The sequence below is a fragment of the Quercus lobata genome, chromosome 8 (assembly GCF_001633185.2).
Source record: "Quercus lobata isolate SW786 chromosome 8, ValleyOak3.0 Primary Assembly, whole genome shotgun sequence".
In the NCBI taxonomy this organism is placed as follows: Eukaryota; Viridiplantae; Streptophyta; class Magnoliopsida; order Fagales; family Fagaceae; genus Quercus; species Quercus lobata.
Genome location: NC_044911.1, coordinates 63131837 through 63157588, shown reverse-complemented (window position 1 = coordinate 63157588; position 25752 = coordinate 63131837). Strand labels below are relative to the sequence as shown.

General features: G+C 33.6%; 4 protein-coding genes and 1 long non-coding RNA gene across 6 annotated transcripts; 2 read left to right on the top strand and 3 right to left on the bottom strand.

Moving 5' to 3' along the window:
* Window positions 1-81: 81 nt before the first annotated feature.
* On the top strand, window positions 82-3163 carry LOC115958479 (peptidyl-prolyl cis-trans isomerase CYP19-4-like). The gene is made up of 8 exons (XM_031076889.1): window positions 82-239; window positions 354-407; window positions 537-615; window positions 1786-1833; window positions 1939-1962; window positions 2139-2321; window positions 2457-2532; window positions 2862-3163. The coding sequence occupies exons 1-8, from the start codon at window positions 162-164 to the stop codon at window positions 2998-3000; spliced, it is 681 nt and encodes a 226-aa protein (XP_030932749.1). The 5' UTR covers window positions 82-161; the 3' UTR covers window positions 3001-3163.
* Window positions 3164-5511: 2348 nt separating this feature from the next.
* On the bottom strand, window positions 5512-7856 carry LOC115958478 (protein EARLY FLOWERING 4-like). The gene is made up of 3 exons (XM_031076888.1): window positions 7326-7856; window positions 6183-6224; window positions 5512-6079 (listed from the first exon to the last, which is right to left on the bottom strand). Exons 1-3 carry the CDS (start codon window positions 7737-7739, stop codon window positions 6077-6079), a joined length of 459 nt encoding a protein of 152 aa, XP_030932748.1. The 5' UTR covers window positions 7740-7856; the 3' UTR covers window positions 5512-6076.
* Window positions 7857-10798: 2942 nt separating this feature from the next.
* On the bottom strand, window positions 10799-13485 carry LOC115957463 (DNA replication complex GINS protein PSF3-like). 2 transcript variants are annotated; one of them, XM_031075706.1, is made up of 7 exons: window positions 13370-13485; window positions 12482-12665; window positions 12327-12395; window positions 12146-12246; window positions 11625-11717; window positions 11360-11499; window positions 10799-11265 (listed from the first exon to the last, which is right to left on the bottom strand). In XM_031075706.1, exons 2-7 carry the CDS (start codon window positions 12524-12526, stop codon window positions 11156-11158), a joined length of 558 nt encoding a protein of 185 aa, XP_030931566.1. In that variant the 5' UTR covers window positions 12527-12665; window positions 13370-13485; the 3' UTR covers window positions 10799-11155. The 2 variants fall into 2 exon arrangements, with proteins under 2 accessions (XP_030931566.1, XP_030931567.1); XM_031075707.1 differs by lacking the exon at window positions 13370-13485 and adding an exon at window positions 13265-13286.
* A 2988-nt stretch (window positions 13486-16473) lies between these two features.
* Window positions 16474-20368, top strand: LOC115957943. The gene is made up of 3 exons (XR_004084425.1): window positions 16474-16668; window positions 18858-19334; window positions 20074-20368. It is a non-coding gene; the product is annotated as an uncharacterized LOC115957943 (long non-coding RNA).
* A 1149-nt stretch (window positions 20369-21517) lies between these two features.
* LOC115958433 (GDSL esterase/lipase CPRD49-like) lies at window positions 21518-25752 on the bottom strand. Its single transcript, XM_031076848.1, has 6 exons — window positions 25386-25752; window positions 23889-23966; window positions 23232-23372; window positions 22652-22728; window positions 22417-22566; window positions 21518-21959 (listed from the first exon to the last, which is right to left on the bottom strand). Exons 1-6 carry the CDS (start codon window positions 25494-25496, stop codon window positions 21746-21748), a joined length of 771 nt encoding a protein of 256 aa, XP_030932708.1. The 5' UTR covers window positions 25497-25752; the 3' UTR covers window positions 21518-21745.

The following is a 25752-nucleotide window of genomic DNA, read 5'->3' as shown; positions in this document are numbered from 1 at the left end:
CCAGTACCCAATGTATTTTCTCCACGTGGCAGAATGTGAGTAAACATAAAGTTACAGATCTAACGGCTCACATAAACTCCCAAGATCCGGTTCTACCAAATCCTAGAGTACTAGAAAGTGAAAAACTTAGAGACATCCTCGGAGCTGAGAAACCTGAAGACATGGCCTCCACAACAAAGTTGGTTTCAGTTGCTCTTTTGTGGGTGCTAATTTTGTTCGGAACCCTTGCAATCATTCAGGTAGTTTTTAAATTCAATAATATTTCTGGGATATGAAAGTTGGGTATTCGTTTTTTGTTTCCAAAAAATTGTCTTTCATTTTTTTTTTTTGTTTTGTTTTGGGATCAATTTCAGAATAGAATAAGCGATGCTGTAGTCTCATCTGAGCAAAGAATCATAAAACATCAGGTACACGGGGTTGGAATTATTTGTCATAGGGAATATATTTTGATTTTAAAACAAACAAAGTAAATCAATTAGTTTCCTTTAAGATATGCATTTGATTTGAGTTAGCCTGTGTTTTATGTTGTGTACCAGGATAATAAGTTGGTGGAGGATCTGGAAGAAGTGACCAATAAAGTTTACTTTGATATTGAAATTGATGGAAAACATATCGGTATGCTCCATTGCTCTGTGTGTGTGTTTGACCATGGTTATGCTTTATTTATATGTTCTGTAGTGTAGATCCCACTTATACAAACACACACAAAATGGGGTATTCATAATCAGTAGCAATAATTTTTTTTTTCATTACTACAGATTTGAAATTGCAAATTGTATTCGAATTTGCACAACTATTTATGTAAATCTTTAGCCTTTTGAATTGAGATTCTATATGGATTGGGTTGATGCTATGTGATATGTCTATTATGCATGTATGATGCACTTATATAGTCAGATTTGATTCTTTGGTGAAGTGGCAATGGTTCGGCATTGTTAGAGATTTTATTTTCTTGAACAAAAACTTGTCTTCACAAAAATCCCCCTCCATGAAAATCATGACTCATTCTTGGTAATAACATATGGTTTGATAATGAAGTAGAAATGTTGTAATCCATGTGCAATTTGTGAAGCTTCTAAAGAGGTTTTGTTGCTGCATTGCTGTATTTTGCTGCTTTGGGAATCATTTAGACGTGTATTCAAAAAGGTTGTTTTGCATTTTGATGTGAAAATGTTAACATCATTTTTTATATTATTGCTGCCATGACCATGATTTTTCATGTGGTGATTAGTATTTTAACATATAAGTAGTTGCTAAGTTTGAATGGACTAAACATTGATATGGCAGCCAGTGTTTGAACTTGGCTTCAATTTTTCTTAAGGATTCCCTTCTTTACTTTTCCTTTCTCTGGTTTTATTCTGCTGTGAAATTGAATTTTTTGTTTCTTGCTGTCATGAAGTGTTTGATCTGTTCCAATGGGCATTTTCTTGTGTTTTTCATGACAGTTGGAAGGCACACTTTAGTGCCATAGAGCAGAATCTGTACAAATAAAACAGGGACGTGTCTCGATAAAGATAACACCAATCCATAAAACCTAAAATTTTTATCTTCCACGTGAATGCACACACACATACTATATAATTATATGGATTGATGTGCTTATAAGAAATGTCATGTAAAACAAAGTGGACATTTTTGAAATGCCATGTCAAACGCTATTCTATGGGTTTGATAAAGAGTAAATTGTTAATTGGTTGCTTGAATCTGGTTTCAACATTCTTATTCATATGGCAAGGATGTTATTGAAATATGTTTTTAAAATAACCCATTTTTTTTCCCTCTTAGGTCGCATAGTCATGGGCCTCTTTGGTAACACAGTTCCTAAAACTGTAGGTATGGTTCATAAGTACATTGGAAGCCACTGCCTTATACATGTCTCAACTTTAGAAATCTCACTGTTATAAGAAGTAACTGACTTCCAAAATTTTTTCTTTGCAGGAAACTTTCAAGCTCTTTGCACGGGTAGCCAAGTAACTTTTGCTCCCTTATATCTTAAAATCACATGAAAGCTACTTCTATATTAACGACTGCTTTCTCTCTTCGCTCAGTCTTTTTATGATCTTACAGGATTTTGCTTCTATGGCCAATAGGCCTTTGTGACTTTTATGTTTCAAGTTTAATATGCCCTCTTATATCAGGGGAGAAAGGAACTGGGAAGAGTGGGAAGCCTCTTCACTACAAAGGGAGCACATTCCATAGAATTATTCCTAGCTTTATGATCCAGGGTGGTGATTTTACTCGTGGTGATGGTCGAGGTGGAGAGTCAATCTATGGTATGAAGTTTGCCGATGAGAACTTTAAACTAAAGCACACTGGGCCAGGCAAGCTAAAATCCTCCATACAATTGTTTCTTCCCTTCAAAATTTCTTTCTAAATGTTTATACAATTGATTCTTAAATATACTGAAAAGTGTAAGTTGCAGAAGGTGTTAATTTATCTAGAATTTTTACTAACAGGAAATTTGTCAATGGCAAATGGTGGGCCAGACACCAATGGATCGCAATTCTTCATTACAACTGTCAAGACTGACTGGTAATTATCTTTTTTGGGAGCATCTATTGCATACTTTTAGAATAGCATTATAAGAGTTCCCAGATTTTTCATTCCCAACAAAGTTGGAAATGGCTAATACAGCATTTATGGTTACCCATTTGAAGAGTATTCTGTACAAGACATTGATGTCCATAAAATAGCAGTTAGTGTGCATTTGGATGAACTAATTTTCACCAGCTTATTTCATTGTAAAAGTACAGTTGCTCCTTCAAAAATGATGCCTTAAACAAAGTTGTGGACTATTTAGCAAACATTTATGATTACTTGTACTTTTTTTCCTTATATGCCGCTTTTGGTTTTCTTTAAAGGTTGGATGGACGCCATGTTGTCTTTGGCAAGGTGCTTTCTGGGATGGATGTTGTCTACAAGATTGAGGCAGAAGGAAAACAAAGTGGTGTGCCCAAAACCAAGGTTGTGATTTCAGACAGTGGTGAACTTACTATGTGAATTCCCTGCATCTTATGTTTTCTATAAACGCTAAAGGTTAAGAGTGGTGCTCACTGCTCAGTGCTCTCTCTCAATACAATCTTGAGTAGACTTATAGGTATATGTTACAAATTACTATTATTTGTTAGTTTAAAGCAATTATAATCACATTTTTCTTTCTCTATGTTTTTTTTTTTTTTTTTAATTAAGTTTTTTTAGCGGTTACCGCCCTGGTTCTATTGCAAACTAAATATTTTTCTTTATAACTAATTTACCATATTGTCCGTGTTTTATTGATAATATGTTTCTGTTGAGAAAATGGTTATCTCTATGTTAGAAGATTTTTTTAGCCATGGGCTGATATGCTATTTAAAACAATTATATAAAATTAATAATTAATTATGATTGGAATGCCGAAGAAGATTACATTTAAACGATCTCAATTAGTCAGTTGAAAATTCAGAGCTGCTTTATATATTTTTGGGACTAAGGTTTTGTATTAGTTGTTATGTTTTTTCCCTTGGAATTTAACAAGTTGATCAACTTTAGTTTTGATGTATTTGAGTTGATGGGGCATTGTCACCAACTTCTCATTGACAAAAAGTTAACAATGGAGAGTGTTGGCCTTTCTTATTCGTAGAGATTGAAGTTCACCCCATAATGGCATAAAAAAACACCAAGCTTATATACTTCTATTGCTTTACAAAGGTTTGAATAAAAACAAAGTTGATTTTTAAACAATTTAAATTGTTCCATGGTGTTTATAATAAGCAACCAGGACGTAGGCCTTTTCTTAATAAAATGAGCTAAAAAGAAATCTGCAAGAAGCAACCCGATTAAAATGAGTTAAACAACCAATCAAGTTGCATATTTTAAGTGTTCCTTTAAAATTTGCATCATATTCCTAAGATAAAGTCGAAATTTTGATACAAGAGAACTATCATTTTATTGAAGGAATAAGAGATATATTAAACAAGAAAACCAACGTACAATGTCTCAAGCACCGTCTGCAGACTCACACTTCAAAAAGATCCTCTAGACCAGAGCAACAAATACAAAACCAGTCGAACATATGATTGCCTCCAAGCTGTTTCCAAAGAACAAGGAAGAACTCTAGAAGATCCAAAATTGCCATATATATGCCTTGTGAAATGGGGCAAATCATTGGACAGAAGACACAAGTTATGCCAGCAAATGCCAGAGCAATAACGTAAATGCTCTTGATACATACATATACATATATATATATATATATGGGTCATGCTAACGAGTGCTCTTAACAATTTATTTTAGAAAAATTTTGACATCACTTTTATGGGAAATGAAAAAAGTTATCAAAATATTAATTTTTTTTTTCTTTCTTTTCCCATAAAAAAGCTAAGGGCAATCGTTAGCATTTCCCTATATATATATATATATATATATTTTTTTTTTTCCCTCCCTTATGTAAACTAATTGCTGCTGAAAACATTGCTGTTTAATTAACTACTAAATAGTGATGAACATACATTTTTTTTTTTGCAACAAGATAGAATTTCTATTCTAGTCTAATTTAAGTGTATATATGTGTAAAGTTTTCTCCTGGAGACTTAAACCTGACCCTTGCCCCTCACACTCCACAAATATTTATACTTGTGAAATTGGTGCAGTGGTGTGATGAACATACATTGAACGGTGTTGAGTTTTGACAGTTTACCAGGGAAATATCTACCATCTAAAAATATTTCTATTTTTGGGTGTGTGTTATGTCCTTAATGAGTGGTGCATTTAATGCTTTATTAAAACATGTTTTTATAGATTTTTCAAAAAATAGATTCAAACTATACGCATATATCCAAAATAAAGTACACAACTATAATGAATTTTGCGTAAGCTAATAAGTAATTAACGCATGTATTTTATTTTATGAAAAATGTGTATTGCAATTCATAATTGAACATTTATTATTCTTTAAACTGTGCCCTCACTCATTAACATGACCTATCTTTGATTATTAAACTTAGAAAACAAACCCCGTACAAATCCCAACAGACAAGTTGGATGGATTAAAGCCTCCCTTAATACAAGACAAGCTCTCAAGGAATTTCCACCAAAAGTGAGATCAGAGAATCAGCAATTTCCACCAAATTGCTTCCAGCATTCTTTTTGCCAGGAAGTAATTCTCCCATCACCAAAATAATCAAAACCAAAATTCTCCCACATGTTTACTCTGAGCTCACAAGCTTCATGTCATAGAATTCACTGCCAGTAACAGAAAAAGCAGCACAAATTGCAATCGCATATTTTCGTGCATGATATCAAACAAAGAATATGTGGCAAAGAATGGAACTTGCTCGAGCTTAATTTGTAACCTCAACAGAGAAAAAGGCCATGTCGGACTGATAAAACTAAGGCGGTTGGTTCAGAACATCTATTAAGGTAGGGTGAGAACAGGGCAAAAAGGAAAATCATGTTTAGACATTTCAATCCTCCTAGCCTTTAATATCCTCATTATGCCAATCTAATGTGATCAGACCATTGCTGAGAACATGGTGAAAGTGAAAGCCAAACAGCTACACATATTTTACAAAATGCATTACAATCAAGTTTTCTGCATGACATCATCCAACTTGTAGGTGCTAATAGACCAGCTTTAAAAGCAAGGCACCCCAACCTTCAACATCACACAAAAGAAACAGAACTTCCTTATGTAATTTCCATTTCGTACAAATTAATTCCTACAAAATATATAATCTCCAATCATGGCAAGCAAAAGGATTAACCGCTAAATACATTCTGAGAGTGAAAATTATTTGCTACATCAATAACCAGCTTAAGAAAGTAAGTAGACTGCAGAGCAGGTATCACTATCAGGGCAGTGCTCCAAAGCAAGTGGGGTTGCCAACAACAATCTTGCATCACATCATTGCATTATGAAGACACTTCATGATTGTGCTCACCGTAGCATTTTACAAAACCCTAATTCTCAACTACTTGTGCTAAGCTACAGAAATCCTTTATCATCCACAAGAAAGATCTCAATCAACAACAAAGCCATTTGAAGTGACATTGTATCTTTTGCTTTGTTGAACACATCACATCTTTTTAATGGAACTGGTTACTGTGATATCAAAACCAAAACCATGCAACCCACATCCCAACAAAATTAATTATCCACCACAAAGAGCATAGGCAAGAAATATGAGCAAATAGATTATAAATACCTCATAAGGTTGATGGATTGAACGTGTAAGTAGGTGGTCCCACTGTAATCCTCCTCGTAAAACAAAACACAACACTGAATAAGCATCATAGATCTTTGCCAAGACCAGCAGAAAAGGGCGAATACCCATAAAGATTAGAACAAATATTGAAACGCATGGCATTAAAGTCAATCCCCAACTTATTTCTATCCAAGGATACCGGCCGACATAACATCAGTCATATTACAAATAATTAACAGGCTACTACCAATTAGGACTACAAAGATCAATTCAAATATTAGATACAGCATTCAAGGTACTGAGGTTGACCAGTTCAAGCCTTGTTACTCTCTTCATACATATCTCAAGCCCCCAAACCTTCTATGTTGACAACCACATTCCAAATCAACACAACATGTTACAACCCAAGGAATTGCTCGCTAGACACATCTGCATTCTACCCCAAAAGATTAAATCACAATTGAAGCTCCTTATAATCGCTAACATAACCCAAATCCACACAATCCAGGGTATTCCAAACCATCAAATCAGAATAAAAAAGAACAAGTAGTCATGAAAAGCGTCACAAGTAGAACTTCCAGCCTTCTAAAAAAGCTCGCAAAGTCACCACCTTGGATTTTTTTTTCTTTTTCCCCAATCAATCATCATAATAACACCGTATCATATATCCAACTCCATCACTCTAAACATCATAAGCTCATACCATATTTACACATCTAAGATAAGACATTGTTCGCAAAACTTCCCGTAATCCCATTCCTTCTTTCCCTAAATTAACAAACCTTAAACTTTCACACACCACAAGCTTCTTAGGACTACATACATACCCTTAATCCCATGAACCAACTACTCCTCGTGTTTGTATCTCTCTAAGTATTTAATCCACCATAGGCTCAGAAACCAAGCCTAAGTTCATCACAACCAAATCAAACATAAAATCAATACACAAACAGCAATAAGCAAACAAAGAAAATAAGTACTAGTACATTATTAACTCTGTTACTTAAAATAACACAAACAAGACACCCAGAGAAAACAAATTCACCTTGTTCTAAACAAACACTTGATAATAATAAAGACGGACCAATCATGGACTATATATTAAAAGAAATAAAGAGAAAATTAATATATATTTTTTCATGCCTCGGGCCCGGGGGGACTCTCCGACTTGTCGCTGCCGTCGCTCTTGTTAGTGCGTTGATCATGGAACTTAGAGGAGAAATCGGAGGAGAGATTGGAGTAAAGCGAAACGACCTTGGAGATGTTGCCGTTTATCTCTCGGATGAGAGCCACGTTCTTGACCATGTTATCTGGGATTCTCGACTGGTGATTCTCGTTCACTTGTTGGATCAGAACTCGGTTCCGGTCCAACACGGTCTGTACCTGTCGGAAATTATGGTTCAAGCTGTTCCAAACCTCGGCGTCCCCGCGCTCCTCGGCGACGGTTTTGGTCAGGTTTTGGTGGCGGTGGTGGTGGTGGTGGTTGGAGGAGGGGTTGGACATGGTGGACTCGGTGGTTGTCGTCGCGGTGGAGGAGCAGTAATCGGGTGTGGTCATGTGCAGCTGGTTTTACTTTTAGACATTTTTTGGTTTCTGACTTCTGGGACTTTGAGGTCGGTTTTTGTTAACTGCGCGATTTGAATAGAGCGTGTAAATCTAGGATTGGGGCCAATAAGAACGTTTTGTTTTCATTTTTGGGTGGTGTTTGAAGAAGACGCGCTTCATGTAAGGGTAGGATAGTGTTTAGCTTGATAAATATCTTATGGCATACGTGTATTGGAGGAAAAAAAGGGAAAAAGTGAAATTGATTTTGCCACGGAGGCACTTTTCCTTGTCCGTATCAGAAAAAATATCTTCAGTAAATATCTTCCGACCAAAAATATGTAAACAAAACAACAACAGGAAAAGCGGAAAAACCCATAGTTAAATTCGGATCATTCAATGAACCGAATTTTCTGAAAAGTTTAAGATTTTTGGATTAGATTGAGATCAAATCAAAATTAAATCGTGATAACATTCTAATTAATTTAATGATTATTTAAAAAATAAATAAAGTTATTAAATTAATATAAGTAAAAAAATGAATTAAAATAATTCAAATAAATATAAAGATTTAATTTTCAAATGTCTTTTTTATATTATAGCTTTTATAAAACAAATAAGAAATATTAAATCTTAAGAACTTCTCAAAAAAAATATTAAATCTTAAGTAAAAATAAATAATTTTTTGATAAAACTCAATATTGTATTCTTTTCATCTTTTTATGAAAGTTTATGTCTAAATTATCTCAAGTTATACTTAAGCCCATTCGACCATCCGATAAATTGTGTAATGCCAAAACCCATTGGAATATTCAACCATTTAAGAAAATTTAAAAAAAAAAATAAAAATAAAAGCTAGAGGAGTAGCCGGATAAAGCATTAAAAAATTGATTAAATAAAGAACATAGCCCAATAAAATTTTTGAACAGTGGTTGACAGCTGACCCTTGACAGCATGTATTTAGTTAAATTTTAAAAATAAAAAATAAACAAAAGCAAGAGGAGTGGCCAGACAAACATTAAAAAATTGATTAAACCAAATAAAATTTAAAAAAGTATGGTTGACAGCATGTATTTAGTGGGTGACAGAGTGCAGGTTGTCACTCATGTCTATCATCTTCAAAGAGACCAGAGGACTCTTTATATGTTTGGATATGACTGAGACAAAAATTATTGTTCATATACTGTATCAATACTATTCACGTACTGTAATAATACTGTTCACGCATTTAATAATATTAAAAATGGGTCCTACGGTATTTTTCACACATTTAAAAATTATTTTGCTATAGTGTTTTCAGTTTTCAGTTTCAGCAACAAAAAATTCAATCCAGAGAGGTAGAAAACTGAAGAAGCAACAAACGAAAAAACAATGAGAAAAGAAAAAATGCAAAAACAGCAGGCAAAAAACGCAAAGAGAGAAGGTGAGCGAGACTGAAAAGAAGAATAAGAACAAATAGTGGTGCGATCTCAATGTTTGAGGTGGAAGCTTTATCAATGGTTGAGCCTGTAAGTACCCCAAAAAAAAAAAAAAAACTTTGAACCAACTGAACCTGCGAGAACCGTGACAACCGTCCACGGTTTTCAAATCCGTGAGGTTGAACCACGGTTCGTACGGTTCATTGAGTTTTTCATATATATTGGTTTTTGAGGTTTAAAGAACTGTTTTGGTGAACGATTTTCGATTAACTGATCGGACTTTACAGTCTGGTTCGAGTTTCACAACCTTTGCGAAAACCTTCGTTTGACTCGTGAAATAATCCTCAACCAGAGTGGATTTTTTGAATATATTATATATATATATATATATCTATATATAAACAAATTTAATAATTCAATTATTCCATTCTCTTTTTCTTTTTTTGGCGAAAACGAAATAATTTGACAGTGAAGAATAATTGGATTCCCCACCATGCACATTATTATCTCTCCCCCTTTTTTGTTCTTTTTCTTTTTCTGTTTCTTTCTAAAAAAAAAAAAAACTCAAAAACTAAACTTAATAAGGTTTTGAAAATACCTTGGATCATGCAAAACTATCGTACACTACAGTACAGACCTGAGTAGCCATAAAATTGAAGAATCATGTTAGGTATATAAATTTTGGCACAACTCTGTCCCTCAATTTGCACATGACAAGTTGTGATTGGTAAGGGTGTATTTCTACATGGTTTATTGACATATTTTTACTAATCATAACTCGCCATGTGACAAGTTGTAGCACAAAGTTATGCCAAAGTTGTATCCCTATCATAATTCAAAATTGAAACATGTTATTTATGCCACATACCGTAATTGAGGAAATTTGGAATGGTTTTTATCAGGCTCATAAATTGTGGGCAACTTTTTGTTTATAAGTGTTTATGGACAGTGCAATGCAGACTTAATTTTTCACTCGAGAAACTAGCAAATTGCTGGATTCAAATATAAAACATTATATAATTTATATTGTAATGCCTCGAAGGATTTGGGTCGTGACATGTATACCTCATGTATCAAGATGGAGCCCAAAACTTCAGTGCACATACACATACTTAGATTGACATATAAATAGATTATAATTAGAAGTTGCCACATATAGCAAGCCACAAATTATATGAAGTTAATAGCAACCCTGCATTACGATGAGATGATTAAGCGCTTATTATTCTCAATTTAGAGAAACATAATGGAGATTCATGCGGTTGATTTTTGGTTAATATATGACAAATAGCATCAATTATTAAAGTAAAATGTAATTGCAATAACCAAACACTGATATCTGCTAGAAGCCTCTAAAGAAACAGTCATTGCAAAGAGAGTAAGTATCGTTGCTATATTTCCCTATTAAAATTCCTAACAGATTCAATTTGTAAAGTTTGAGCTGTTATTACTGATCCAAAGCCAAGCCATTTAAGTTAACCTAATCAAAAAGGTTAATTGTAATGGATGATAGCGTTTTACCTGTCATACAATCAAATTTCGGAAGTATCATATAGTGGCAATTCTTCACTAAAATTAATCAATCATTAAAGTTAAGAAAGCTACAAGAATGAATGGAATGGAGCACTCAGACAAAACATAACTAGCAGTCTCAGGTACAAACAAGAGCCAAAGGAGATCAAATACATTTCCAAGATCTAAAATTCCCATAGTAACAGATACATAATTATTTTCCACTTTTGATTAGAACTATCAAATTGTCTAAACAATTCTTCAGGCCCTTTGGTTAATCAATGAAGTATTGCTTAACTGTTTATGATTGTTTTTATGAAGCTTAGATCAGAAATTAAGACCTAAAACGAAACTTGATAGATTGAGGCCTCTATCTGAATCAATATTTAGTATCTAACATTATCTCCCTTTTTTGTAAACAGACATTTAGCACCAATGTCATACACTTACAGACAAGACCCTCTTTGTGATGGAGATTAATCATAAAGTGAGAGATAGCAGCTACTCGGTTGATTTTCTCTTCCTTCCAAGAATGGAAGCTTTCTGAAACCTGGGGCCACCCATCCGCCACTTCTTAAATGCTGCCATAGAGGATTGAGCTGCCTCGTACACTAAATATGCATCACCAATAGACAACCAAAGTAAATTCACAGAATGAGGATATAAGGATGAAGTTATGCTTAAATATGTAACAATGAATCTCACAATTGGTTTCTTCTTTTGTCAAAATTGTCAAGTTTTTGGAAGCTGCTGTAAATGCTGCAGTGTGTGCCTTGGTGAGGACTTCCTTGTACCTGCTCTTAAATGCAGATAAGAGCAAAGGTCCAATATTTCTAGCACCAACCCTGTTGATCAAAATGAAAAGAAACTACATGTATTCTAGTGAGGCAATATAAGGAAACACACCAAGACTACACTAAATCTTTATATAAGTGTATGTAAAGAAAGATGGGTGTGCCGAGAGACTCACAGTGGTGCTATCTTGCATCCAAATTCATAAAAGTATGGACATCGAGATCTCAGATCCACACATGCAGAATCAGCCTGGATTTCCAGCCTTGTGCTGTTATCAAAATACAAACTAGTAAATTATAGATATCACAATTTCAACAAAAATCTTAAATCAGTCCACAAAACTAGCATATGGATTGGCAACATTACAATTGAGTTGATCTCACCAAAGTCCTACAAGGGCTTAGAAGTAGTCATATGATATGGTTATAGTTATAACTTAGAATCATCACATAGTTGTTTATTAACAACGGATAAACAAAATAACCATAGAGAAGTAAGAATTTAGTGATGAGATCTCAGGGCCCAACATCACGTTGAATTTTGGCAGTTATAGGCCAGACCTTTGCAACAAAGGCTCCAATCACTACAAGTTTAACAAGATGCCGCCAGCAAAATGCTTCTCCTATAACTCAATCCTCTCAAATTAAAATATTAAAATGCAGTAGAAATGCCACTAAGATCTACTATGACCATTACTTTTGGTTGAAACTAGTGGGAATATTCATTGATACTGCTTGTCTCTGTTGTAACTCATGAGCAAGCCAGAATGGAAGCTCTACCTTGGAACCCACTTCAACCTGAAAAACACACCCAACAAAGTATCAGAAACAGTAATTGACCATCCACTCTGACTCAACTCCAGTTGTATGAAACTTACACAGTCTGTTTCAGAACTGGGATCAATTCCCACGCCAGATGCTGCCTTTTGGAATATAACTGCAACGATCTGTAAGCAAGAGCAGAACACGAAAAATAGTTAGATTGGAAATTTGGAAGAAAAACTACCCAGCATAGGATGACATGAGTTTCAACCTCTTCATCCGTGATAATATCATCAATGTCATAATATTTTGCCATCCTTGACACCTCTTCTCGCTGCTCTTACAGTGTCTCTTCACTCATTAAAAGAAAGATTAATGAGGACCCAATTGCTGTTTTTTGAGCTCAGAATCATATAGCTACTTCCAAAACCTCTTTTCACTGAATCTATGAAAAACTGCAAAGGCGAAAAATTGCCAACATTATAACCAGGAAAAAAAAAATATCAAAACTAACATGTATTCAGCAATCAAAATAGAAACTCATTAAATGGAGTCATCAATAATTAACAAATTTACAACAAAAATTACAAACCAATTTCACTTTCAAGTCGTTTCAATTTTCTAGCATTGCAAAATTCATAGAATACCCAAATCCACAAAAAAGACTACGATTTGAATTCCGAGACAGGTTTTGGCATGGATCTAAAAGACATGGGATTCACCAAATTTTGATCAATCACATACACAAGGATTTGAAATTTTAACAAAATTACAAAATTCTTAAGCGAGGGCGAGTTCTCACACTGTGCATGAGGCATTTCAGCAAGCACTTTCCACGCAAGAAATATCAAAGAAAACATATACACACAAATGACAAAGTTGAAATATAAAGCACAGCTAAAATAGATCTCAGCTTCAAGCAAGAAAATCCAGCATAGAATCTAAAAATTGTTGGGTTCTGATTAGCATAAAATGGAAAAATACATAATTATAAATTCAGAACAAAACCATGAATTTGTTATATTTGAAGTGTGGGAAAGAAACCCTAGAATACCAAAAATTAAAGGAGATCCGTACGGTAGAGATTGAAGAAGAAAAAGAAAAAGGAGAGAAAATGTTGATTGTAGAAGAAATTAGAAAGGTTTATGCAGAGAATTACCAGAGATCTTGTTCGTCTTTGGGATTTACTGTGTGTCTGAGAGAGAGAGAGGACGGAATAAAAGGGAGGGAAACTCAAAAAATATAAACATGAAACGCGGGGAGGGGCGTTTGTTTATAAATTGTGACATTATTGGTGCCTTTTGTCTTAAGTGGTATTTCCCATTTGACTAAATTCTATATTTTACCGAATGTTTGGGGATGTTTTTATTTTGGTCTCCTAAAATCGAACTTTTTAAGATTAATATGGTTGTTAAAGTGCAAATAAAAGGATTATTTTTTATTTTTTATACTCTTCTTTCTTTTCATTTCACTTTTAATGGCTCATGGAGATAGTTGAAAGGTTTATTTTAAAAAAAAGGAATCAAACTTCTTGTCCGTTTGAATGCCGCTTATTACTGAAAACTGAAAATACTATCGTAAAATAATTTTTAAATGTGTGAATAGTATCGTGGGATCCATTTTTAATGAAATTTTTGCTGAAAAAAGATGTTTGTGGGTCTCGTGAATAGTGCACAGGACCCACTGGAAAAGCATGACAGCTATGAAAATGCGCTTCTAAAAAAAAAAAAAAAGCAACCGCAAATGCTAGCCTTTTCATCAATATCCAAACAGGTACTTAGTAGACTAAAATAAATTAAAAAAGGGTAAGAAAACACCTCCAAACTTTAAGGTAATCCCAAGTTACTGTTTATTTTATCATACAAATATGATTTGCTTGCAAATGTTAATACTTGTGTTTATATTTTTTCTAGAAATGTATAGGCGCAATTGATGGAACATATATCGGTGCATGGGCTCCAACATCAAAGCTAGTTAGCTATAGGAATAGAAAGACCACAATCACCCATAATATAATGTGTGCATGTGATTTTGATATGAAGTTTACATTTGTTTACACGGGTTGGGAGGGTACAGCCAATGACTCACGAGTATTCTTAGATGCACTTCAAAGGCTAGAAAATAATTTCCCATGGCCTCCATCTGGTAAGATATATTGTTGTCTCACTTACATATTTACAATTTTCAAGTTTAATCCATTCACCATGTCATATTTCTCTCTATCTTATTATTATTATTATTTTTTTGTTAGGTGGCTATTATTTAGTGGATTCTGGTTATCCATGCACCTTGGGGTTTCTACCTCCGTATCATACTGAGAGATACTATCTACGAGACTTTCGAGGTGGGGATTGTCCTGAAGGTGCTAAAGAGCTTTTCAATTATAGACATTCCTCTCTTCATAATGTAATTGAAAGATGTTTTGGCGTTTTAAAGGCATGATTTTCAGTCTTAAAAATGATGCCCCGTTATAAATCATGTCAACAAGGGAATGCGATGAGAGCTTGTTGCACAATTCATTACTTCATTCGAATGGCAACAAGAAATGATTGCTTGTTTATTGAATTCAATATTGATAACCCTACTGTTGAAGATGAAGGTAGGGATAATTTGGGTGAGCCATTGCACTTTGTTGACTTAATTGATCAAGCCGTTGAAGCAATGACAGCTTATAGGGATCAGATCGCAGGATTGATGTTGGCAAATAATAGGCATCATTAATGCCACGTTATTTTTTATTTTTTATTTTTTTGATGAAATTGATTCCCTGACATTGATGCCATGTAGTAAACTTTTTAGTTATTGATTATCTTTTATAACACTTGATAGTTGTTATAGTTTCAGTCTTACTTATATGATTTAAGCTTATTTTTGAATGTTATATACAAAACAATTGATTTATAATTTCTTTAGGTGTAAGGATTTTAAATACTTTGGAGCAAACATGTTTTTGAATTAGAATAAATATAATTTTAAAAAAAATTAACCAAAGAAAACAAAATTCAACTTTTTTCAAAAACAACTACCAAACAATTTTCCTGAATTTTGTTTTTGGAAAATGTGTTTTTCCTTTCAACTAACCAAACGTGTTTTTTATTTTGAAAACAGAAAAAATTTGTTTGTTTTGTTTTTTTGTTTTTTTTTTTTTCCTTGAAAACAAGAAAACAAAAATAGAAAACGAAAACAGTTACCAAACATGCCCTAAGGTTTTTACTTTTTAGTATCTTTTAGTGATACTACAGTAAGTTTAATACCATTTACAAATTATTCTATCCAGTAGAAATAATATCTTCTTTTTTTTTTTTTTTTAATGAATGTAGAAATAATATCTAATTTATCGTTTGATGATTTAATTTTTTGGTTTTATTTTATTTATCATGTTTATGCAAAGTTTTGTGAAAGCTAAACCATTACAACTGTTAAAAATATAATTTATTGTTTAAAGAAAATAAGTCAATAAAAATAAGTTTATCTAAACTTACTCTAAATAATGATAATAATAAAGAGAAAAAGTTCAATTTAACTGTTATGGATAAATTATTACAAAAACTATTACATTATTTAAAATGTGCTTGTAATCCAGTTTGTGAAGCTCCCTCCTAAGTGTGCTTTACAATAAATAATTGAAACAATGCTAACCCCTTCCCCTTCTTTCTCTATTGCTACTTGTTTTTCTAAATATCTTATTCAAGATCTTCATTCTTCAAATTCAAGTAGGCAGCTTTTACATGGGGATGAAGGCAAATGACATATATTATGCTCTGTTTGGATTGAGAGGGAGTAGAGGGGAAGGAGGGAGAATGATTTAATTTACCTTATTTGGATGTTTATTAAGGGAGGAGAGGGAGGGGTCTGGAGAGATCTTAAGAACTTTAAATCCCTTATTTTTAATTCCCCCAAATTTGATTATATAGAGCTAATTAAACATTTTGAATTATCTATTTTATCTTTCACCATTTTTAGCAATTACAAAATATACCCACGTACACATTTCTCTCTCAGATCAAACACACGCTCTTTACCTCTCTCTAGCTCCTCTTATGCGTTGCTCTTCCACTGTAGTCTCTTGCTCTTCTCTCTGAAGTTGCTCTCTCGGTCTTCTTTCTCACACAAAGCTCTCTCTCATAGGTAAACTCTATCTTTATTTCTCTCTTGGGTTTTTATTATTTAACCCATCATTTTTAATTCCCTAAATTGGAGAGATTTAGAGGGGAGTAGAGGAGAGTGATTGTAGAGCTAATTAAACATTTTGAATTACCTATTTTACCCTTCACCATTTTTGGCAATTACAAAATATACCCATGTACAAATTTCTCTCTCAAATTAGACACACGATCTCTGCTCCTCTCTCTCTCTCTCTCTCCCCTCGTACATGCTGCTCTTCCACATTGCTCGCTCGCTCTTCTCTTTGACGTTGCTCTCTCACTCTTCTTTCTCACACCCAACTCTCTTTCATAAGTAAACTCTATCTTTATTTCTCTCTTGGGTTTTATTGTTTAATTTTGGGTTAATTTGGATTTAGAATTTTCGCAGATTCATATGCTTTTTCTGGATTTTTTCAATCTCTAGTTATTTTGTGGTTTGAGATATCTATAGTACACATATTTGGTTTATGGGTTATGTTGAAATGGTGATTTTTGACCTGATGGTTTTTATCCTAGAATTTTAAAGTTTGGAAAAGTTGCTCACAGTGTGTTTGATAAATTACTTGAGTGATTGTGTATAGAGATAGAGTTGTTATTTTTTGGAAGCTCCGATAGTAAGAGGACAAAGCCAAGTTTTAAGTTTTAACTTTGTTGTGTGAATCGTGCTTTGTGTTTGTTCTTATATTCAATTAACGAGATGATCCTAAAATAAAGTGCTAAGTAAAGAAACTGAAATTCTTTTTAGGCACGTTTTCTTTTCTGATTTTAAACCTTTGGTCCTTACTTCTAAATAATTTCAATTGACACTCCCTTAAGAAATGTGAAGTGCTGTCATTTGTAACTTCGAAGTTATTTGTGGTCTTGAGGATTGAACTTCTGGGATGTCTTAGATATTTGAATGGTTGCAATGATCTTCTTGCATCTGCTTAACAAAACATAAGGAGTCATGAACTTTGTGATATTTGCTTAATTCTAAAATTTTTGTAAATTTGTAATGCACAAATTTGCAGCCTTATTGATTCATAATTTGTTAATGACGATAGTAATTTTACATTGAGGCTTAAAAAAAGGCATCATATCAAGAGAAACTTAAATTCATATAAACATTTTTGGTTAATAAGGAGTAGTAATGAGAAAATAATAATGATAGAAGTGCATTGAGGTTAATATATTTCATAATTCAGTTAGGAGAAGGAGTAGTTTTACTTTGAATGGAAATTAATAATAATAACTAGCCTTTGAGCACGCGTGTGAGCGCGTGCTTAGAGGCTCTTCTATTTTTTAGATAAGAATTAATTTAAAGCATTTATTATAATTTGGGATTACTACATTTTCCAATCACAAGTAATAAATATAATTTACGTTACAAAAGAAATTTTTTTACAACAAATTTTTACGTTAAAAAAAAGTAGCGTAAATTACTACTTCAAGCAGCTTAATTCCCTTAAAACCCAACACCAAATTGACCAATCATGCTCGCATTCGCTCCTGCCTGCAATGCCTCCATAAATTCCTTCATCCCAGACTTTGCAATTGTACCCAAATTGTTCACCAAATCTATAACCCAAAAACCAGAAAAAGTGTTAGCAATCTAAAATCACATTACATATTAAGTTTGTGGACCAAAATAGAGAAGAATAATATATAAGTACCTGCACGTACGCATAAATAGAGAGAGTCTTGTTGATTTGTCTGTGAGGCTCTCAAATCGAATCTTATCCAATACCTACACACATAAATGCAAAACCAATCTGGAGTCATCTTCTCCACAGGCTCCTTTTTAAGGATTTCCATCAATTCATCTGTTTCAAAATGGCAAAACTTTTTGTCAGGTAAAACATGTTAAACGATCAACATATGAAAAATATAGCTTTTGAGAAGAAGAAGAAATAACCGCTGCATGCCCAACAAACACAAATAGAACATATAATTGCAATAGATACAAACCATTTTGATAGTCACACTTCTCAGAGATCTTAGGAATAGCAGAGGACTCTGACATTGCAAATTTCTGTGCAATTGATCAAGTTGAGCAAAAGTACGATCTTTTTAAGGGGAAACAAAAAAATTGCATCAAATAAATAGCAGTTCCTATCCAAAAAAAAAAAAAAAAAAACAGTTGGTTATAAAAAAATATAATGAGTGAGAGATACGTGCAAAATAACCCTATCAGCATTCCACCACTACTCTGACGATATTAGTGAGTGGTTATAATTTAGATTGTAAAATTATTTTTAAAATTCTAAATTTTATAAGTAGATAAAGTAATTTAAAAATTAACAGGAAAGTAGTCTTATTTTTTAGGTAATGTTTTAGTGGAAGTTAGAGTTGCATAACTTGAAAATTTGAAATGATGGATTTTGTCTTCACGTTCCTCTTTTGGTTCAACATTTGTTTTGCTATTTTGAATATACAACCAAATGAAGTTGTACTTGCATTAAATTCCAAATATCATTGTAAGAAACTGAAAATTTTCCCTTACATGTCATAACTAAATTATAGAGTATGGCATAGGTGGTGAGGCATCAATAGAAGCGGACGTGTACAGTTATGGTATATTACTACTGGAGATGTTCTTAGGAAAGAGACCCATTGATGACATGTTTAAAGATGGTCTCAATCTCCACAATTTTGCTAAGATGGCACTGCCTGAAAAGCTTGTTCAAATTGTTGATCCAATCCTTCTACCAAGAGAAGTTAATGAAGCTCCAACAGCAGTTGTGGTAGCTAGGGATTATAATAATGGCAATGAAATTCAAGAAGACGTGGGAGCTGAAGGTATTTCAAACTTGTACCAAATGGATCCCAGTGTGCATAAATGCTTAGTATCAATCCTTGAAACTGGAGTTGCATGTTCAATGGAGTCACCAAAAGACAGAATCAAGATTAAGGAAGTTACCAAAGAACTACATTTGATCAAAAGTGCTTTTCTTGGTTTTGCTGTACGCAGATGTGAAATTAGGAGAATCCAAGTTTAAGGTACTACCTAATATTTTAAATTTTAATTTGCCTAAATAATAAAATCATCAATGACAATTACATCTAATCAACAACGTTTTTTATTATTTATTGGATGGGTTAATTTTCTGATCTTGATGAATCATTAGAGAAAAAAATGTCTTTCTTATCAATTTTATCAATGACTTGATAATTATTAAACTCAGTCGTACTATTAATATTCCTGAAGGTAACGTTATCAATATCGACCCATGCTTAATATTGATTTTCTTTCTAAGAAAAAAAAAATTGAGAATTTTCCAATAAAAATATTTTCTATATGAATATTTTTCCATATATCTATACTATCATCTTTAATGAGAGAATTATGGATCTACTAAAATGATTGAAGACCATCTTAAGAGTCATAGATTGGCCATTATGTTTTACAATCTTTTGTTTCCTATTAATTTTGCATAAACGAAATCGTGGTGGACATCAATTTTATTTTTTATTTTAAATTAGGGACGTTTTATAATTATTTTGATAAATGATCTTAATTGTATAAATAGTAATATTTTTCAATTCTCACCAACAATCAAATTTTAGACTAAATTTTTTTACACTTTTAGATCCAAAACCTTAGGAAAGGTTCTTTCATATTCTATTTTTTTTAAATGGTCTCAAGCAAAAGCAATAGTTGTTCTTGTTTCTACTTTCATGGTTTTTCCTTATAGTCCGAGAAATAACAAACATAACTAACTTTGTATTTGGACTGCAGAGCAAGAAATTATTTGAAGAGGTCACTGAAAGTCTGAAACTTCTTTCATGTTCCCTTTGAGCATATATAGGTGTGCTAGTTCAATCTCCTTTGCCAAAATGTTTAAGAAATGATTTCCTTATATTTTCTTCTTTGGGATATGGCAATCCTACTTGTGTATGCATATCGCCAATTTTTGACAGTACAAGCATATTGAACACTTCTACTACAGGTTCTAGTATAGTGTGTATGTATTTTGTTTTGTATTGAAAATCAATCCTATTGCAAAAAAACCCTTTTGTATTGGGAATATCAACTATGATGCTTTTATTTGATTGGTTATTAAGATATGACATGCATCTGAAATTCTTGATATATTGAGCGGCAAAAATTTGCTAAAGGATACTGAGAATTGTGAATCCAATCCTAGATTAGACTACTTTTTGTTATTATTTTTTAGTGTTACTACAAGGCATGAATATAATATTACTCTATTTTAGTTGTTGGGGTGTGTAAAATAATGTGTGAGTAATAAACACTACACTCCTATTTTAGAGGGGCTTCTTCCATTTGAGATAGTACTTAAAAAGGCATTTTGTGTTGTTTACCAATCCTATTGGGAAATAAACATTTGTGGAAAATTCTAGGTTCACCAAGGTGGCATGGATGGAAAGTAAGTCAATAATCACTACAAACTCAAGAAACACTCAAAAATAAAACCAACTAAATACATGCACGGAAAAACAAATTGCAGAACGACATCCAAATTAATAATTCTCTCAACTGGAGGATATATTTTGTAAAATTAAACTTAAAAATTCTCCAAAAAACAAAATATTTCTTAAGTAAACCATCAAGAAATAAACATCAATAACCCAAGGTTTAGTCAAATAAACTAAAACCCATGTCATCATCAGACTTTTCAGTAGGCTCTTCCTTCTTCTCTTCCTCCTTTGCAGCAGTAGCAGGGGCACCACTAAAAGCAGCTGCTGCAATAGTGGCAGCGGCAACAGCAAACTTGCTAGGAACCTGCATTTATACTCAAAACAATCAACCTATTGAACAAAGGTGACCTCCTGGTGGCAAAGTGTAAAAAAGGCCCATTGTGACCAAATGCTTGTCAATTACCCTAGACAAAATAAGGTGAAGTAAAACAGCAACAGTGCAACACAACTTGACATTAATTGAAAAATGCAGTTTGCTGTCACCAACCTTAATGTGATCCTAAAAATCTACACCAAGAACACTTATTATGCCACCCACACGTATTAATATATTAATGCACTTGCACTCACCTTACCAAAATAATGGAGAGGTAACAGTGTGCGCCACTTTGCAAAAATCAGTTGCAAGAACTGGGCCTATCCATCCACTCTATGATTTTGGCATCAATATTTCTAGAATACCATAAAGGGGTAGAGTGGACTTGGGAAATTTTTTTTTCCAAATAACATTGCCAATGTGCTAATTTAAAATGTGACCTTTAAAAATTAAATTGAACATGAAATAATCCAGTTTAAAGTGTGCTTTACACTTTAAAAATTAAATTGAACATGAAATAATTGCAATAATGATAGCCCCTCCCCCTTCTTTCTCTCTTGCTACTTGTTTTTCTAAGTATCTTATCCAAGATCTTCATTCCTCAAATTCAAGTACGCAGCTTCTTCATGGGGATGAAGGCAAATGACATGTCTTAGTCCCAGTGATGCTCCCTGTAGAAAGTCCATTCTGAGGGATTTAATGTTGTCTTTCCATCAGCGGCAACAAGATCATATAGTGAATCCTCTGCGAATTCAGTTGGCATGGACTTCCAGTGTAGACATGGCTCCCAGTCAGCTTCCTTGATCACCTTTAGTATCTCTTCAACAACTATCTTGCTCCCTTCAGCTGATAAATGAATCCCATCTCTGAAAAAAAAAAATTTATACCTTTTATCACTTAAATTACAATCAAAACACAGCCAACAAACAGAACGATTACTCTGTTACATCACGCTTTATTGGCAAAAGTCATGACTGAAGACAAGTTAACTAACATGGTGCGTATCTAGAGAAGAATGTGAATGCAATTGGTTTAAATTCAATATCAAAATGACCCCTCTCAAAAACTCAAACTACAAATCTATCGCTTGATAACATGAGTGCCAAAAACATGATATGACAAACTGTCACAAACATAACTATAAAAGAAACCATGGGTAAAGTGCGTGCACACACACACACACCCAGGACTTGGACCCAAGACCTAAACCACAATCCTATACTTATGAGGGGTGGAAGTGCCATCTGACCCAAAGGGCGTTGGCTATAAACCAGATTATTTATTTATGTTTATAAGAAGTTCCGTTGCAGCACTAAAACTTACGTGAAGCAAGCATCCATCCAATCATCTCTTTTCTGAAGTGCAGTAAAAAGATCAACAACCTTCACACCCATTTCTTGGCCAAGCTTTACACAGGCATCTGAGTATCTTTGGCATAACTCATTTGTTCTAACCAGCTCACTCAAAAACTGACTGGTTTAAGAAAGAAAACTTGTGTTAGAATTCACATTATTAGAAAACTAGGAAAACAACACACTCAAGATGTGGCTCAGAGCACCTTATGTTTCCACGAATCTTTTCCTCATTGACTGGAGGACAACTTAATAAAATGATGCGAGTTTCCTCTGAAAGGCTCTGATATTAAGATTTGTGTTAGAATATATATGCATCAGATATAGGAAATGTGAAGCTGTCTAACAACATATACCCAACACTATGAAAGCACATTAACATGAATTTACTTTCTTGACATTAAAATAGACATTTTATGATTTTATATACTTAGAGCAAGAGAGGTCAAGATGATCTAATTTTTTTCATAAATATCAATCTGGTAAGTGATTTAAGGCACAGTTTTACAAGAGGGGCTTGTGCCATTTTCAGGAACTTAAAATAAATCACTTCTTCCCTAAGCAGGTCCAAGGAGTAGATACATTATCTTCAATGGTTCCCAGGGCTAGTCATGATACAGGGTTCAAGTCATAGAAAATCCAAGAATTCAATTAACTGAAAGTGTTGTTTGTCAAACTTTTTGGTCAGTATCTAGTCCCCCCATGGTCTGAAGTCTACTACACATACATTTACCTCAAACATGAAACACTGTAGTATTATATCAATTGCTGTGTGATAAAAAGTACCTGGAGATGAATCACAATCTTTCTCATGCTCTCAATATATTCAGGAAGTGGTACATGAGGGCCTAGGCCAGAGGGGTGAGGCCCCATTGAATCATTACCACCAAAATAAGCTATCACCAAAGAGGGCTGTATGGCAGCATCCTAGAACCAAGAAATGTAGTGTTTGGAGTCAAATCATAGTTGTTTTTTTATAAATATCAGAGAGCTATCAAGATTGATACAAACTAGAATCCATTTTTCACTGTCTACAGTCATTAAGTTCTTATGGAAGGCTAACAGAAGAAAGTAATTCAGCCTTGATAAATAACAAGAACACCAAGATTACTAACATCTACATAGATATGGACATTACTGTCCAAAATTATACTAATGTATACGTGCATGTCCATCCAAATTCCAATTGGTAATCACACAAGAACTTGAAAAGTCAAGAGAGACCCACAGGCATACAAAATTATGGAGACATTTCATCTTTTAAGGTCTATCCTTTGGTTGACCTTGCAAAGAAACCAATTTTCACAAGAAAACATTCACTAGCTTATACCATCTTGAGCATTATTGATGTCAAACATGTTCCCCAAAAACTTTCCATAGTTGACACCACCAAGTACATCTGAAGTTTAAGGCAAAAGGTATTTTCCACTAGAAGTATAATACCTTTGGAAAAACTTGATTGAGGACCTGGAGAGCACGTCGTGAGTTCCACCCAAAGTAGCCTCGCAACAATATGTCTGCCTACAATTTATCATGAAGAACATAAGATTCTAATATAAAAATTATGATATGCATAAAACAGGCTATTCCTAATAGAAACTCCGTAACAGAAACAAATATAAGACCGACAAGGTGTTCGAGTGAGAAAGTAAAGGGATTATTTATGTGAACTTTTTGATACTAGCATAGTATTTTCTTCTTCCTTTGATTTAATTTTACTTACCAACTGGTTTAAACCCACACAAAAAAGTCCATGTATACCCCAATGCTCAGAAAGTTAAACTTGGATGAACATTTAAATTATTTAGAATACTTCAAGACTGTTTTACATATATAGTAGACAATAGTTTGTGAAATTTTAGAGATGTGACTTTCAGACTAGTCAGCATCTGAAATCTTGAGCTAAACAGGTAAGCTAAATTTAAAATATAGTTCAACAGGATCTCAGACACTCTTCAATTTCTTACAGGGACAATCCTCCATACCGGTGGCTTCAACTATGTTCAAACTAATTACTACTAAGACGAGCAACCAAACTATACAGGAAGTATACAAGGGAGTCCTCCCAAGAATTATGAACAAATATAGCCAATGAAATCTACAAAAGGAGGTGATATGTTAACAGAATTATGCAAACGACTCCTCCTTACAGTGGCCTCTGAAGATGATCTTGATTATTAAAATATGACCAGAATCTCCCATGCGGTAAGCAACAAATCCAATATCCACGAAATGTTAGGCATTCAAGTACAATTTACAATTAAGAAATTTCAGGCATATGTATGACAGAAATAATATCAACAAAATATGTGAAATGCAAATAATGAATTCTGTAGTGATTCTAGTGAAGAATGATATCACTTCAAATTTGACTTGACTAAACCTTATCAAATTAACGAAATATTAGGCATTAGTACAATTTACAATTATGAACATTTCAGGCATATGTATGACAGAGAAATAGATATAGAATACACATGGCCGACCCTGATTAATTTGTTAAGGATCCATAATCAACTACAAATTGTTTGTTTGTTTGTTTTTTTTTTGGTATGAGAAATAAGAGGTACAATATACGTGATTAGTGAAATGCAAATTCTGCATCACCTCAAATTGGACTCCACTGAGCCTCATCCAAATTCATGGAGTGGGATTACAATTACATGAACCCCTTTTCCTCAAAAGTTCATAGAAGCATAATATACAAATATATAAAACACCCATCAAGCCCAAATTCTTAACAAACACAAAACAAATATACTCATAAGAGTCATAACCAGCTCCCACCAAAATGGGTTCCTTTTTAAAATACAAAAAGATGTTTGTATTTCACAATCAAAATGGTTCATCAACCATATTCACAAAACTCAACATATTATTCACATATCTTAAAAAAACCAACACTGAATAAAAAATCAGAGAGACAGAGAGAGAGAATACTTTGCGAGCATAAATGTCAGAAAGAATGGCACCCCAACCGCCATGGCTGAAGCTAAGTTGGACAATGGAGGATCCAAAGAGAACGAACTGAGGCCTAGTTGGTCCCACCATGTCTCTCTAAATTTCCAAAACTCTCTCTCTCTCTGAACCGAAAGAAACTCACGTCACGGCACCTTTGTTTGCTAAACTGTGTTCCCTTTCTCTCGGAGGATAATGAAAAGTGATCACATGAAGCGTACTTTTTTGTATTTGTTTTGTGTTTTATCTGGATTTTGTGTGAGAAAAGTGTTTGTGGTACTTTCTCGCGTATGTAGAAACAGAAGTACTCGCTGTCTTTTAAAGACAACTGGCCAACCCAACACCTATT